The 16,103-nt window shown below is 60.8% G+C and overlaps 2 protein-coding genes across 2 annotated transcripts; both read left to right on the top strand.

Annotated features, from left to right (window-relative positions):
• Positions 1 to 5,347: 5,347 nt before the first annotated feature.
• On the top strand, positions 5,348 to 12,152 carry LOC142051010 (uncharacterized). Its single transcript, XM_075080201.1, has 3 exons — positions 5,348 to 5,382; positions 5,906 to 6,300; positions 10,501 to 12,152. The coding sequence occupies exons 2-3, from the start codon at positions 5,907 to 5,909 to the stop codon at positions 10,962 to 10,964; spliced, it is 858 nt and encodes a 285-aa protein (XP_074936302.1). The 5' UTR covers positions 5,348 to 5,382; position 5,906; the 3' UTR covers positions 10,965 to 12,152.
• Positions 12,153 to 13,072: 920 nt separating this feature from the next.
• LOC142051008 (uncharacterized) lies at positions 13,073 to 15,934 on the top strand. Its single transcript, XM_075080199.1, has 2 exons — positions 13,073 to 13,369; positions 14,803 to 15,934. The coding sequence occupies exons 1-2, from the start codon at positions 13,178 to 13,180 to the stop codon at positions 15,268 to 15,270; spliced, it is 660 nt and encodes a 219-aa protein (XP_074936300.1). The 5' UTR covers positions 13,073 to 13,177; the 3' UTR covers positions 15,271 to 15,934.
• The last annotated feature ends 169 nt before the right edge of the window (positions 15,935 to 16,103 follow it).

Here is a 16,103-nt window from a genome sequence, read left to right as displayed (position 1 = left end):
GTGGTTCTCCGTCCCAGGCAGAGAACGTCGTCCGTTCCCCGGAACCTGGCCAGCTTTTTATATTATAGGAATAACATGACGATAATCTAAATCCGCATAAGCGATGCCCTGACCCCAAGTACAACTCACGAATTGTCCCTGCTACCAGTGGGCAGACGCCTTGCACAATTGGATTTACTGCTCTCAAATCTTGCTATATATAAAATTTGATAGATAAAATTCTACTTATATTCATCTGAATGGGGTAACATTGGAGCGTTACACTCCGATTGGCATCCTCGTAGCAGTCCATGAGCCATAAACTTCTCTATTAGGGGTTCTAAACCCTTTCTTCCTTCTAGTTCAATAGGATATCGTTTTCATCTTACCGTTCGTGCTCCGGGTTTCAATGTGATGTTTGCCGGCTCAGCAGCGCGAGATCGTCCTGGGATCCCAGAGGTAACAAATCCGCACCCTTTATTGACTGCAGTTAAAGAAACAGATCAGTGGTTCACGGTATTAGATTTGAAGGATGCCTTCTTTTTCATCCCTTTGGAATTTGAAAGCCAAAAGCTATTTGCCTTCAAGTGGGAAAATCCAAAAACTGGCTGGAAGGCTCAACTGTGTTGGGCTGTTCTTCTGCGGGGGGTAAAAAATAGTCTTAGAAATCAACTAGCTAAGGAATTAGAGGATTGGCAAAAAGAAAATGCAGGAAGAACTTTGCTACAGTATGTGGATGATGTCCTTTAGGGAACAAGAATGTTAGAGGGCTCTATACCATTGGTCTCTTGAACTCGAGGAGCAGCAGGGTCTAGAGTGTCAAAGAAGACCAAGTTTTGGGGATATGGCCTAAGAAATATGAAGGCTTAAAGGGATTGCCGACCTCTAGCAAGGAGGATGATCAGTGAGCTGAACTGCTCAATGCAGGGAAGATCAAAGATGGATGGTGGATCACAGAAGGTGATCGAGTACCTTCAAGAGAATGAGGGAATTTATGGAACAAGAACACAGAGGAACACATTGTGGGGTAGAAGCTCTTATGGACAATTAAACTCCACCCTTTAACTGCAGGGATGGGAAACAGGGTATCTTAAAGAATATGTGATTCCTCTGGGGAAGGTTTTGTCTTCTCCTAACAGGAATCTACAATCTACAGGGTGGTGGTAAATAGCTCCTTTTCCAAGTGGCAACCTGTCACCGGTGGGGTCCCCCAGGGATCGATATTGGGCCCAATGTTATTCAACGTCTTTATAAGTGATCTGGATACCGGCATCAAGTGTGGCCTGATGGAGTTTGCTGATGACACCAAGTTGAGTGGGGAAGCAGACACTCCAGAAGGGAGAGCTGCTCTGCAGGGAGGTCTGGGTAGGCTGGAGGAGTGGGCCAGCAAGAGCCTTATGAAGGTCAACAAGGACAAGTGCAGGGTCCTGCACCTGGGAAAACATAATCCGGGAGTGCAGCACAGACTGGGATCCACCTGGCTGGAGAGCAGCTCTGTGGGGAGGGACCTGGGGGTCCTGGTGAGGGGAAGCTCAACGTGAGTGAACAGTGGCTGCTGCGGCCAAGAAGGCCAACAGGATGCTGGGTTGCATCAACAAGGGCATCGCCAGCAGAGATAAAGAAGTCATCATCCCGCTCTGCTCAGCGCTGGTCAGGCCACACCTGGAGCGCTGTGTGCAGTTCTGGTCCCCGCTATACAAAAAGGATGTGGCCAGGCTGGAAGGGGTCCAGAGAAGGGCCACCAGGATGATCAGAGGACTGGGAAGCTGCCATACGAGGATGGGCTGGGAGAGCTGGGTTTGTTCAGCCTTGAGAAAAGGAGGCTCAGAGGGGGTCTCATCCCCATGTACCAGGACTTAAGGGGCAGCTACAAAGAAGATGGAGACTCCTTTTTTACACAGAGTCACATGGAGAGGGCAAGGGGGATGGACACAAGTTGCCCTTGGGGAGATTCCGATTGGACACGAGAGGGAAATTTTTCCCAGTGAGGACAGTCACCGTTGGAATAATCTCCCCAGGGAAGGGGTCGACTCGGCCTCGTTGGACACCTTCAAGAGTCGTCTGGACAGGGAGGTGGGCCGTCTTGTCTAGGCTGTGCTCTTCCTCGAAAGGTTGGGCTAGATGGTCCCTGAGGTCCCTTCCAACCTGGGATTCTGGGATTCTGTGAACGAAGAACACTTTTAGGCCTGGATCCTGCAGTCCACGAATTGCAGCCAGGAGAATGGGTCGATCTAAGGGCTTGGAACAAGGAATCAATGAAAGAACGTTGGGAAGGACCCTTTCGAGTCCTCCTGCCTACTTCTACAGCAGCCAGGCTTGATGGAGAAGGGCCGTGGCTTCATCACACACGGATTAAGGAAGGACTCCCACCAGATACGTGGAGTGTGGAGAAACAGATCGAAAGCCCTTTACGGTTGAGATTTAGAAGGGAAATTGGTGAATTGTACTTGGGGTCAGGGCATCGCTCATGCGGATTTAGATTCTACGCAAGGCGTGTTCCCGTTTGTAATTATTGTAATTCTGTTTATGAGTTTGATAAAAGTACGGAGGCCAAAATTCTAATTATTGTACGGATGTTAGTGGAAACTGAAGGATCAGAGGACAATTTGGTCTTAAAACTAGTTCAGGGGTTCAGATATTACAAGATATATCAAGTATTACCTTATACTCATTGTAGAAATTTATTAGAATGGGGTATTTTGACTCTACAGGAGATGCCCCTAGTTAATGTTCCTACAATCAACCTTATCTTCCTCTCGTCTTCCCGATGGAACCACAATCCAGTGCGAAGCGAATAAAACAAACCGCACTCGGAATGCACTTACTACACCAACGGGAGGCTTCGCTTTGACGTTCCAACTCATCAAATTGCTTTAGGGGATGTTAACGTTACGTCCATCGTGGAGAAGAATCCCGTTACCCCTCAGTTACAGGGAAAACTCCAAAGAGAATTAAAGGTAGAGCCATGACTTGGCCTGTCAAGAGCTACAAAGGTTGGGTGGGCGATGGGATCTATGTCAGCCCCCGGAATAATGGCTTTTGGGGACTTAGTATTGTTCGCAAATTGAACACGGCAGATGGGTAGTTTGGCTAACGGCACCGAACGTGGTTCACTCATAAACAAGCAGGTGCATCAAACAGGGAAGTGACCTTACAAAATGGTGTAGAGCTGTTATTGGCCCAAGGAAGGGGACTATGTGGCTATTCGGACTTGGATAAGGAGCGTTGTTGTATTCACGTTCCCAGCGGGACTGAAGATCTAAATAAATAGATTAACCAAATTAGGAAAATGGCAAGGGGAACCTGGGAGTTACAGGAAAGCGCGGAAAACAATCCGATAGACAAAATTCCCTGGTCCCTCAGAGGACTGTTAGCCAGTTTAGACCAGGCTTTGATGATAATGATTGTGATGAGAGTCATTGTAATGATAACTGAGTGCATGGAACAGGCGATACTGAGGCCTCTCTTTGCCGGAAACATAATCTAAGTCAAAGATTCTGCGAGTCTCAAATATTTCATAGAAGCATGGAATCATGAAATCATAGGATGTCCTGACTTGGAAGGATCAAGTCCAGCTTCCAAAGGGGGCAAATTCTTGTTGTAAATAACTAAAGTTGCGGCTTGAGCCCTTATTAAGCTCAACCCACACCCTGAGATGCCCAAACAACTCAATGAGCCAACTTGTGACAGGGATTCAGGTTCACCGGCTGAGGAACGTCAGGGATTCGTAACAGAAAGAAACATTCTCCGGCAGGGAAGGTTGAGGGATGCCACAACCATGAAACGATGAAACCAGGGAGAGTCGCATTAACTGGGGGGAAAGTAATTCCGACAGGGGAGTTTGCGACCCCCCCCGACTCAACTGAGGGACAAAAGGCCTACCCGCCCCGTTCCTCTTGAGCATGTGCAGTGAATTCAAATCACGCTGTAGCTTTAAACTTAAGCGAAGACGATACAGGCCAATGGAAGATAAGGATGCTCGGACAGGCCGATGTTTATGCATTAGATGGGTGCGGTGTGTTAACTCTCATATATAAATGTCAAAAATAAACTCCAGTGGGTGTGCATGTTAGGTGGAAACATCTCCCGTGCATCCAGCGCCGAATAAAGTCACGCCTGCCCTTTAACCCGCCCCATGTCGAGGAGTTTTATTCCCGGTTTTCGGTGACATCATGGTTGTGGCATCCCTCCATCTTCCTTGCCGGAGCATGTTTCTTTCTGTTCCTCAGCTCCTGAACTTTGAATTCCTTTCACAAGTCGGCTCATTGAGTTGTGTTCCTCAGGATGTGGGTTGAGCTTAATAAGGGCTCAAGCCGCAAGTTTAACCCTTTAGTTATTTAAAACACTGAGGGGGTAAATATAGGCCTTGAGGGGGTAAATCTGGGGCTGGAGGGAGTAAATCTGGGCCCTGAGGGGCTAAAGCTGGGCCCTGAGGGATAATTCTGGGCTCAGGGGTATAAATCAGGGCCCTGAGGGGGCAACTGTAAGCCCTGAGGGAGTAAATCTGGGCTCAGGGCTGTAAATGTGGGGCCTGACGGTGTATGTCTGGGCTCAGGGCTGTAAATCTGGGGCCTGAGGGAGTAAGTCTGGGCTCAGGGCTGTAAATCTGGGGTCTGAGGGGGCAAATCTGGGCTCTGGGGTGTAAATCTGGGCCCTGAGGGGGCGAATATAAGCTCTGAGGAAGTAAATCTGCGCCCTGAGTGGGTAAAGCTGGCTCTAGGGTGTAGATCAGGGCTCTGAGGGGGCAAATCTGGGCCCTGAGGGGGTAAATCTGGGGTCTGAGGGAGTAAATCTGCGCTCAGGGCTGTAAATCTGAGCCCTGAGGGGGCAAACCTGGGCTCTGGGGTGTAAATCTAGGGCTTAAGGGGGTAAATCTGGGCTTTGGTGTGTAAATCAGGGCCTTGAGGGGGCAAGTGTAAGCCCTCAGGGAGTAAATCTGGGGCTTGAGGGTGTAAATCTGGGCTCAGGACTGTAAATTTGGGCCCTGAGGGAGTAAAGCTGGGCTCTGGGGTGTAAATCAGGGCCCTGAGGGGGCAAGTGAAAGCCCTGAGGGAGCAAATCTGGGCCCTGAAGGGGCTAAATCTTATCCCTGAGGGTTAAATGGGAGCTCTAAGGGGTTAGAACTGGTCCCCAGTGGGTAAATCTGGGCCTTGAGGGGCTAAGTCTGTGCCTAGAGGAAGTAAATCTGGGCTATGGGGAGTAAATCTGTCTCATAAGGGGGTAAATCTGGGGCCTAGAGGCTAAATGTGGGTGCTGGAGGGGAAAATGGGGGTCTGAGAGGTGTCAGGACCCAGACGCTGGGTCCCTTCCGTCACCCTGTACGCCTGGGACCCATAGGGGTGTGGGAGGGGCAGTGACGTCGGTGCCACCAGCTCTGGGGACGTTTCCGAGGGACACAAGGAAGTAGGTGCTGGAGGTGGGGGGGAGGGACGTAACCAAACACCTGGGTCCCTTCCAAAGGGGGGACCCTAGGAGTGGGAGGGGGAATTGGGGAGGTGCGGGGGTGGGGAGCCACACCCGGACGCCTGGGTCCCTTCCATGGCTGCGGAAAGGGAAGTAGAGGCATTGCCAGGACGTGCGGTTCCCCCGTAGCGGTGACGGGGACCCTGTCCAGGCATGTGGGTCCCTCTTGGATATTTGGGTCCCTCGGAGACGCCTGGGTCCCTTCCAAAGGTGTGACCCCATGAGTGGGAGGGCGAGTTGGGGAGGAGCCACACCCGGACACCTGGGTCCCTCCATGGCTATGGAAAGGGAAGTAGAGGCATTACCAGGACGTTGGGGTCCCCCATAGCGGTGACGGGGACCTTGCTCGGGTGCCTGGGTCCCTCCTGGACGCCTGGGTCCCTCTTATGTCCGTTATGGGGTTGGGGAGGGCTCCCCACCCGGACGCTTGGGTCCCCACCAAGAGACCCGGGTCACCCTGCAGGATGTCCTCTCCGCCGCTGTCGCTGGCGTCGGCGTCGGCCTCGTTGGCCTCGGAGCGGGCGCTGCGGGCGCTGGTGGGGCTGGCGGAGGCGTTGGGGACACCGGAGGCGGTGGCGGTGGCGTTGGCGGAGGCGAAGTGGAAGTTGGCGGAGGCGGAGGCGGCGCTGAAAGGGCTGGTGGCGGCGATAGAGGCGGCGATGGCGGCGGCGGCGGCGGCGGCGGAGTTGCCGGCGCCGGGGATCAATGCCGAAGGGCTCTACCGGGCACTGGGGGCGGCCGCTGAAGCCAGCGCTGCCGAACTGGAACGGGAGCTGAGCGCGAACCGCCGGCGCCGCTGGCGTCTGAAGGTGATCCGGACTGTTGCCCTCACGCTGATGCTTCTGTGTGCCCTCCCATGTGAGTATGGACCAGTATAGACCAGAGTGGACCAGTTCAGACCAGTAGGGAGCCCTACAGATCGGCTTGGACCAGTAACACTGGTAGAGAACCTCACAGACCAGTACAGACCAGCAGGGAGCCCTAGAGACCAGTACGGACCGGTTTAGACCAGCAAGAAACCACTGTAGAGCAGTAGAGACTTCATTTTGTCCTGACCAGTATAGGCCAAGATGGACCAGTAAAGACCAGTAGGGAGCCCTGCAGACCAGTAGAGACTTTCACCTGCTCAGACCAGTATGGACCAGTTTAGAGCAGTAGGAACCAGTTAAGACCAGTAGGGAGACCTACAGCTCTGCTTGGATCAGTAATGCCAGTAGAGAACCCTACAGACCAGTAGGAACCAGTAGGGAGCTGTACAGACCACTAGAGACTTCCCCCTGCCCTGACCAGTATAAACCAGTAAGGACCAGTAGAAAACCCTACAGATCTCTTTGGATTACTAATACCAGTAGAGGACCCTTCAGACCAGTAGGAACCAGTAGGAAACCCTACGGACCAGTAGAAACTTTCCCCGGCCCTGACCACTATAGACCAGTCTGGAGCTATATGGGCCAGTAAGGAGGTCTACAGACCAGTTCAGGCCAGTATATACCAGTAGGGTCTAGTAAAGACCAGTGGGATGGCCTACAGACCAGTGTAGAGCTTTCCCTGCCCCACCCGGTATGGGCTGGGGGACACTGGGGACAACAACTGGGGACACCCAGAGGGGATGGGGTGACTGGGATGGGACTGGGGACACTGGGATGGGCTGGAGGCACTGGGGACACTGGGAGGGGCTGGGGTCAGTGGGAGGGTCTGGGGACACTGGGATGACACTAGGGACACTGGGAGAGGACTGGGGACACCAGGAGGGACTGGGGACACTGGGATGGGTCTGGGGACACTGGGATGGGACTGGTGACACTGGGAGGGTCTGGGGACACTGGGAGGGACTGGGGATACTGGGAGGGGGCTGAGGACACTGGGAGGGGCCAGGGGACACCAGGAGGGGCTGGGGTCAGTGGGAGGGGACTGGGGACACTGGGATGGGACTGGGGACACTGGGATGGGACTGGTGACACTGGGAGGGCCTGGGGACACTGGGAGGGGCTGGGGTCAGTGGGATGACACTGGGGACACTGGGATGGGACTGGGGAGCCTGGGATGGGACTGGGGACACTGGGATGACACTGGGGACACTGGGAGGGGCTGGGGTCAGTAGGATGGGACTAGGGACCCTGGGAGGGGTCTGGGGACACTGGGAGGGTCTGGGGACACTGGGATGGCACTGGGGACGCTGGGAGGGACTGGGGACACTGAGAGGGGCTGGGGTCAGTGGGATGACACTGGGGACACTGGGATGGGACTGGGAACACTAGGATAGCACTGGGGACACTGGGATGATACTGGGGACACTGGGATGATACTGGGGACACTGGGAGGGGCTGGGGACACCAGGAGGGTCTGGGGTCAGTGGGATGACACTGGTGACACTGGGATGGGACTGGTGACACTGGGTTGGGACTGGGGACACTGGGATGGGACTGGGGACATTGCAAGGGCCTGGGGTCAGTGGGATGGCACTGGGGACACTAGGAAGGACTGGTGAAACTGGGAGGGGATTGAGGACACTGGGAGGGGCTGGGGACACCAGGAGGGTCTGGGGTCAGTGGGCTGACACTGGTGACACTGGGATGGGACTGGGGACACTAGGAAGGACTGGTGAAAGTGGGAGGGGATTGAGGACACTGGGAGGGGCTGGGGTCAGTGGGAGGGGACTGGGGACACTGGGAGGGTACTGGGGACACTGGGATGGGACTGGGGACATTGCAAGGGCCTGGGGTCAGTGGGATGGCACTGGGGACGCTGGGAGGGACTGGGGACACTGGGAGGGGCTGGGGGCAGTGGGATGACACTGGGGACACTGGGAGGGGATTGAGGACATTGCAAGGGCCTGGGGTCAGTGGGATGGCACTGGGGACGCTGGGAGGGACTGGGGACACTGAGAGGGTCTGGGGACACTGGGATGGCACTGGGGACGCTGGGAGGGACTGGGGACACTGAGAGGGGCTGGGGGCAGTGGGATGACACTGGGGACACTGGGATGGGACTGGGGACACTGGGATAGCACTGGGGACACTGGGATGATACTGGGGACACTGGGATGATACTGGGGACACTGGGAGGGGCTGGGGACACCAGGAGGGTCTGGGGTCAGTGGGCTGACACTGGTGACACTGGGATGGGACTGGGGACACTAGGAAGGACTGGTGAAACTGGGAGGGGATTGAGGACATTGCAAGGGCCTGGGGTCAGTGGGATGGCACTGGGGACGCTGGGAGGGACTGGGGACACTGGGAGGGGCTGGGGTCAATGGGATGACACTGGGGACACTGGGAGGGGACTGGGGACACTGGGATGACACTGGGGACACTGGGAGGGTACTGGGGACACTGGGATGGGACTGGGGACATTGCAAGGGCCTGGGGTCAGTGGGATGGCATTGGGGACGCTGGGAGGGACTGGGGACACTGGGAGGGGCTGGGGACACCAGGAGGGTCTGGGGTCAGTGGGATGACACTGGTGACACTGGGAGGGGACTGGTGACACTGTGATGGGACTGGGGACACTGGGATGGGACTGGGGAGCCTGGGATGGGACTGGGGACACTGGGATGACACTGGTGACACTGGGAGGGGACTAGTGACACTGTGATGGGACTGGGGACACTGGGATGGGACTGGTGACACTGGGATGGGACTGGGGACACTGGGAGGGACTGGGGACACTGGGAGGGACTGGGGTCAGTGGGATGACACTGGGGACACTGGGAGGGACTGGGGACACTGGGATGGGACTGGGGACACTGGGATGGGACTGGGGACACTGGGAGGGACTGGGGTCAGTGGGATGACACCGGGGTCAGTGGGATGGGACTGGGGACACTGGGATGGGCTGGGGACACTGGGATGGGACTGGTGATACTGGAAGGGTCTGGGGTCAGTGGGATGACACTGGGGACACTGGGAGGGGACTGGGGACACTGGGATGGACTGGGGACACTCAGAGGGACTGGGGACACTGGGAGGGTCTGGGGACACTGGGATGGGACTGGGGACATTGCAAGGGGCTGGGGTCAGTGGGAGGGGACTGGTGACACTGGGAGGCACTGGGGACACTAGGAGGGTACTCGGGACACTGGGAGGGTCTGGGGTCAGTGGGATGACACTGGTGACACTGGGAGGGTACTGGGGACACTGGGAGGGGACTGGTGACACTGGGAGGGTCTGGTGACACTGGGAGGGATTGGGGACACTGGGAGGGGCTGGTGAAACTGGGAGGGACTGGGGACACTGGGAGGGACTGGGGACACAGGGAGGGATGGGGACACTGGGAGGGGGCTGAGGACACTGGGAGGGTACTGGGGACACTGGGAGGGGCTGGGGTCAGTGGGATGACACTGGGGACACTGGGATGGGACTGAGGACACTGGGATGACACTGGGGACACTGGGAGAGACTGGTGACACTGGGATGGGACTGGGGACACTGGGAGGGTCTGGGGACACTGGGAGGGGCCTGGGGACACTGGGAGGGACTGGGGACACTGGGATGGGACTGGGGACACTGGGATGGACTGGGGACACTGGGATGGACTGGGGACACTCGGAGGGACTGGGGACACTGGGAGGGGCCTGGGGACACTGGGAGGGACTGGTGACACTGGGATGGGACTGGGGACACTGGGAGGGTCTGGGGACACTGGGAGGGGCCTGGGGACACTGGGAGGGACTGGTGACACTGGGATGGGACTGGGGACACTGGGAGGGACTGGGGACACTGGGATGGGACTGGGGACACTGGGAGGGACTGGGGTCAGTAGGATGGCACTGGGGATACCAGGAGGGTCTGGGGACACTGCGATGGGACTGGGGACAGTGGGAGGGGCTGGGGACACTAGGATGGGACTGGGGACAGTGGGAGGGGCTGGGGACACCAGGAGGGTACTCGGGACACTGGGAGGGGCTGGGGTCACTGGGATGACACTGGGGACACTGGGATGGAACTGGGGACACTGGGATGGGCTGGGGTCAGTGGGATGACACTGGGAGGGGACTGGGGACACCGGGAGAGCATGACACCACTGGGTGATGTCCCACCCCGCCCACTGTCCCCGCAGTGTCCCTGGACGTGGTGCGGGAGGCGCTGGGGGTGACACAGGAGAGCCACCTCATCCCCTGCCTGGCCACCGTCACCTTGGCCAGCCAGGTGGCCCTGTGGGGCGCGGGGACCTCCAAGCATCACCTGGCCGTCGCCGCCAGCCGCCAGCATCACCAAGCCCTCCGCTACCACCGCCTGGCCCGCAACGCCGCCGCCGCCGCCGCCGCCGCCGCCGCCGCCACCACCGAGGCGGCCAAGGCCGTCGCCACCGCTAACGTCACCTTGGGGACGCTGGAGGAGGTGTCCGGTCACCTGAAGTCCTTGGTGGACGCTGTCACCCAAGACCTGGAGATGGCTCAAGGCTTCCCCGCCAGCGCCCGGGCCCTGGGGGACGCCGTGGTGGCCTTGGGGACGGGGATGGGGGACGGGGAGGGGATGCAGAGGTTGGCCCACGTGTTGGAGACTCTGCCGGGAGATGAGTAGGGACAGGGACGGGGACACCGGGAGGGTCCTGCTTGTCCTGGCGTCACCAGGAGGTCCCTTCTCCCACCTGGGGTCACCAGGATGTCCCCTGTCCCACCTGGGGACACCGGGAGGGTCCTCCTCATCCTGGGGGCACCAGGATGTCCCCTGCCCCACCTGGGGACACCACAAGGGTCCTCCTCATCCTGGGGGCACCAGGATGTCCCTTCTCCATCCTGGGGTCACCAGGATGTCCCCTGTCCCACCTGGGGACACCACAAGGGTCCTCCTCATCCTGGGGTCACCAGGATGTCCCCTGCCCCACCTGGGGACACCACAAGGGTCCTCCTCGTCCTGAGGACACCAGGATGTCCCTTCTCCATCCTGGGGACACCAGGAGGTCCCTTGTCCCACCTGGGGACACCACAAGGGTCCTCCTCGTCCTGAGGACACCAGGATGTCCCTTCTCCATCCTGGGGACACCAGGAGGTCCCTTGTCCCACCTGGGGACACCACAAGGGTCCTCCTCGTCCTGAGGACACCAGGATGTCCCTTCTCCATCCTTGGGACACCAGGATGTCCCCTGTCCCACCTGGGGACACCACAAGGGTCCTCCTCATCCTGGGGGCACCAGGATGTCCCTTCTCCATCCTGGGGACACCAGGAGGTCCCTTGTCCCACCTGGGGACACCACAAGGGTCCTCCTCGTCCTGAGGACACCAGGATGTCCCTTCTCCATCCTGGGGACACCAGGAGGGTCCTCCTTGTCCCACCTGGGGACACCAGGATGTTCCTTCTGCAACCTGGGGACACCACGAGGTCCCTCATGTTCTGGGGTCACCAGGATGTCCCCAGCCCCACCTGGGGACACCACGAGGGTCCTCCTCATCCTGGGGACACCAGGATGTCCCTTCTCCATCCTGGGGACACCCTGACGTCCCCTGTCCCACCTGGGGACAACAGGAGGTCCCTCATGTTCTGGGGACACCAAAATGTCCCCTGTCCCATCGGGGGACACCAGAGGGTCCTCCTTGTTCTGAGGACACCAGGATGTCCCCTGTCCCACTTGGGGACACTAGGAAGGTCCCTCCTTCTCCTGGGTACACCAGCATGTCCCCAATCCCATCTGGGGACGTCAAGGACATCGCCTTTGTGGTCCAGGGACACCAGGGATGGGTTGGTGACACCGTCCCCTGTCCCCCCAATAAACCTCAGGGACATTCTGAGCCCCCGACCAGTCACTGGGGGTTGGGGACATGGCAGGGACATGGGGACGCCAGGGGACAGGGGGACACACCCACACCCCCCGTTCAGAGGACACCAGGAGGGGGGACGTCCCCAAACCATCCCCATCAGAGGGCTTGGGATTCTCCCCAGTGTCCCCAGGGACACCTGGCTGGACGTTCCCAAGCCATGGGGGACATGGTGGGGACACAGGGGCCTGGTGGGGACACTCTGGGGACAAGCCATGGCCGCACTGGGGACATCATGGTGGCCACGTTGGGGACACGCTGGAGGCCAGCACTGGGGACACCCTGGGGACATCATGGTGCCACGTTGGGGACACGCTGGAGGCCAGCACTGGGGACACACTGGGGACACTGTGGGGACATCATGGTGCCACGTTGGGGACACGCTGGAGGCCAGCACTGGGGACACCCTGGGGACATCATGGTGCCACATTGGGGACACGCTGGAGGCCAGCACTGGGGACACCCTGGGGACATCGTGGTGCCACGTTGGGGACACGCTGGAGGCCAGCACTGGGGACACCCTGGGGACACCCTGGGGACATCATGGTGCCACGTTGGGGACACGCTGGAGGCCAGCACTGGGGACACCCTGGGGACAAGCCCTGGCCACACTGGTGGCTTTACGACCCTGTTGGGGCCACATTGGGGACATCGGGGGGGGACATCAGGGACCGTACGGCTGCCTTGGGGACATGGGGGGACACTGGTGGCTCTGTGACCCTGTTGGGGACACTTTTGGGGACGTTGGGGGACACTGAGGGACACCGGGGGCTGTAGGACCCTGTTGGGGACATGGGGGGACATTGGGGGACCCCGAGGGCTGTGTGTGGCCATGCTGGGGCCACATTGGGGCCATCGGGGGGGGGGGACGATGATGGGACATCAGAGTCCGTGGGGTCCCGTTGGGGACACCGGGGGGGGACACCGAGGGACGTAGGTGGCCATACTGGGGTCACCGGGCGGGTGACGGGCCCGCCGGTGATGGCCCCGGTGGCGGCGTCCCCTTGCCCAGCCCCCGTGGGCCGAGCCCGGCCCAGCTCCGGGGCCATGTACAGCCGCCGCCGCCACTCCCCGGGCCTCCGGTGTCCCCACGGCGTCCCCACAGCGTCCCCACCGCCGCCACCGCCACCCATGGAGACCCCGGAGGCCAGCGGGGCCATCGTCCCCCTCGAGGTGGGACAAATCACAGCCCTCCCCCCCTCCCCGCCCCCCGGTGGTGGGGGTGGGGAGGTGGGGGGACACGGACGGGTGGCAGGGGGTGGCAGAGGGGACACGGGGACGGTGGGGACGAGGAGCGGGGCGGCAGGGGGGTTATGGGGGGTGGCAGAGGGGGGCGGGGGGACAAAGGATGGGGTGGCAGAGGGGATGGGTGTGGCAGAGGGGACAGGGGGACGGGGTGGCAGGGGGGTGGCAGAGGGGTTGGGGGCGGCAGGGGGGGACAAGGAGACGGGGACGGGGGGACAGGGCAGTGGCAGAGGGGATGGAGGTGGCAGAGGGGATGGGGGGACAGAGGGGACAGAGGATGGGGGTGGCAGAGGGGATGGGGTGACGGGGGGGTGACAATGATGGGGGCAGGGGGGTGGCAGAGGGGTTGGGGGGTGGCAGGGGGGGGACAGTGTGATGGGGACAGGGGGACAGGGCTGTGGCAGAGGGGAGGGGGGACAGGGGTGGCAGGGGGGTGGCAGAGGGGTGGAGGAGGCAGGAGGGTGGCAGAAGGAATGGGGGTGACGGGGGGGGTGACAATGTTGGGGGCAGGGGGGTGGCAGAGGGGAGGGGGGACAGAGGTGGCAGGGGGGGTGGCAGAGGGGACGGGGTGGCAGAAGGGATGGGGGGACAGAGGGGACAGAGGATGGGGGTGGCAGGGGGGTGGCAGAGGGGTGGAGGTGGCAGGAGGTGGCAGAAGGAATGGGGTGACAGGGGGGTGACAACGATGGGGGCAGGGGGGTGACAGAGGGGTTGGGGGTGGCAGGGGGGGACAGTGTGATGGGGACAGGGGGACAGGGGCTGTGGCAGAGGGGAGGGGGGACAGGGGTGGCAGGGGGGTGGCAGAGGGGACAGGGGTGGAGGGTGGTGGCAGAAGGAATGGGGTGACGGGGGGGTGACAATGACGGGGACAGGGCCGTGGCAGAGGGGAGGGGGTGACAAGGTGATGGGGACAGGGGACAGGGCCGTGGCAGTGAGGTGACAGGGGGATGGTGGTGATGTGGAAGGGGGTGGCAGGGGGGTGACGGGGACAAGGGGGGTGGCAGGGGGACAGGGGATGGTGGGGACAGAGGACGGGTGGCAGAGGGAATTGGGATGGCAGGAGGTGACAAGTGCCATGGGGGACCCCAGGGTGACCTCTGGGCACCCTGAAGGTGACAAGGGCCTTTGGGGGACACTGAGGAAGGGACGAGTGCTACGGGGGACCCCAAGGTGGCATTGGGAGACCCCCGAAGGGGACATCAGGGGACTACGGAGGACATGGGCAACCCCGAGGAGGGGACATGGGAGAAGCCCAGGGTGACACGGGGACCCCAGAGGGGACTAGAACCATAGGGGACCCCTGGGACAGGGACAAGGGACACGGGGGGGGACCCTGCCACCGGCCGTGTCCCTCTCCCCAGGTGTCCCCAGAGCTGCTAGAACCGCTGGTGACTGTGGTGGCCGTCCTGGGCGAGCTGGGGGCCGCTGCAGGGGACGTCCCCCTGACGGGGACACAGGCCTCGCTGCGGGGCAAGCTGGTGGTCCTCGTTACCACCATCAAGCAGGCCATGGGCCACCGTCACGGCGAGGCCACCCGCCTCCGTCACGCCCTGGCCGCTGCTGGGACCACCAGGGCCGCCATCGGGACCACCGTCGGGACCACCCCCGAGCCCGCTGTCCCCAGGGCCACCACGGGGGACGCCTGGGCTAACGTGGCAGCCGTCGTCCGTGAGTGGCGGAAGGCGGTGGCCTCGGCGAGGAGCACCTGGGACGGGGTGACACAGGATGCCACATGCCTGAGGGACGCATGTGGGGCTGTGGCCACCGCCGGGGCCACCGCCGGGACCACCGCGGGGCCACCTGGCAGCGGCGGTGGCCCGGGAGGATAGGGCACGCCGGCAGCTGCTGTTGTTCACCCAGGAACTACCGGTGGCCACAGACGTGGCCACGGCGGTCTCGGAGGTGGCAGCCCACGGGAATCGGGTGGCCGAGGCCTGCGCGGGGTTGTGCGCGGCCACCGAGGCCACCGAGAGGACGGCGGTGGCAATGGTGGGGACGGCGGTGGCTGCGGAGCGGAGACGGCGAGCGGCGGCGGCCGGCGAAACCCTGGAACGCTTGGTGGCCGCCTGTCACGGCGTCACCCGCTTCTACTTGTCACCTCCAGCACCTCCTCAAGGCCATCGAGGCCAGCGTGGCCGTTACGGCTGCTGGATGTGGTGGCCCTGAGGGGGGACGCGGTGGCCCTCAGGCTCTGGGGTGGCCCGGGAGGCTCCTGGGGGTCCCCGAGGACCTGATGCCAGCGGTGGCGGGCGGCCGAGATGCTGTGGGACGCCAGCGCCCACCTGGCCCAAGGTCACCTCCTGAAGACACTGGGATGGCCCGGGGACTGCTGGTCACCTCCGGTGTCCCCGATGCCACCGCGGCCGCCACCGTGGCCCAGAACTGCCGGGATGCCACCGCCGCGCTGCCGGGGCTGCTGCGGCGGGGACGGCGGTAGGTGACCACGGTGGCTTTGCTGGAGGGGACCGGTGGCATTAACACATCACCCGCCGCAGCCCTGGTTTTGTGTCACTTTGTGTCCCCAATTCGCGTCCCGTCCACGCGCTGACGTGTCACCTCTCGCGTGTCCCTCCCCATCCCCTTTAAATGTCCCCACGGGGGTTCCCGGTGTCCCCAAAAGCCACCACGACCGTGCAAGTGGATCCCGGTGTCCCCACGGGGA

The sequence above is a fragment of the Phalacrocorax aristotelis genome, unplaced genomic scaffold (assembly GCF_949628215.1).
Source record: "Phalacrocorax aristotelis unplaced genomic scaffold, bGulAri2.1 scaffold_209, whole genome shotgun sequence".
Lineage (NCBI taxonomy): Eukaryota > Metazoa > Chordata > Aves > Suliformes > Phalacrocoracidae > Phalacrocorax > Phalacrocorax aristotelis.
This window is presented reverse-complemented; position numbering and strand designations above follow the sequence as displayed.

What these genes read in the sequence shown, in the direction of transcription:
- LOC142051010 (XM_075080201.1), top strand. Translation starts at nt 5,907, where the DNA reads ATGTCCTCTCCGCCGCTGTCGCTGGCGTCGGCGTCGGCCTCGTTGGCC. An exon ending in GCTTCTGTGTGCCCTCCCAT is followed by an intron (nt 6,301 to 10,500) that starts GTGAGTATGGAC and finishes CTGTCCCCGCAG; the next exon opens with TGTCCCTGGACGTGGTGCGG.
- LOC142051008 (XM_075080199.1), top strand. Translation starts at nt 13,178, where the DNA reads ATGGCCCCGGTGGCGGCGTCCCCTTGCCCAGCCCCCGTGGGCCGAGCC. An exon ending in GGGCCATCGTCCCCCTCGAG is followed by an intron (nt 13,370 to 14,802) that starts GTGGGACAAATC and finishes CCCTCTCCCCAG; the next exon opens with GTGTCCCCAGAGCTGCTAGA.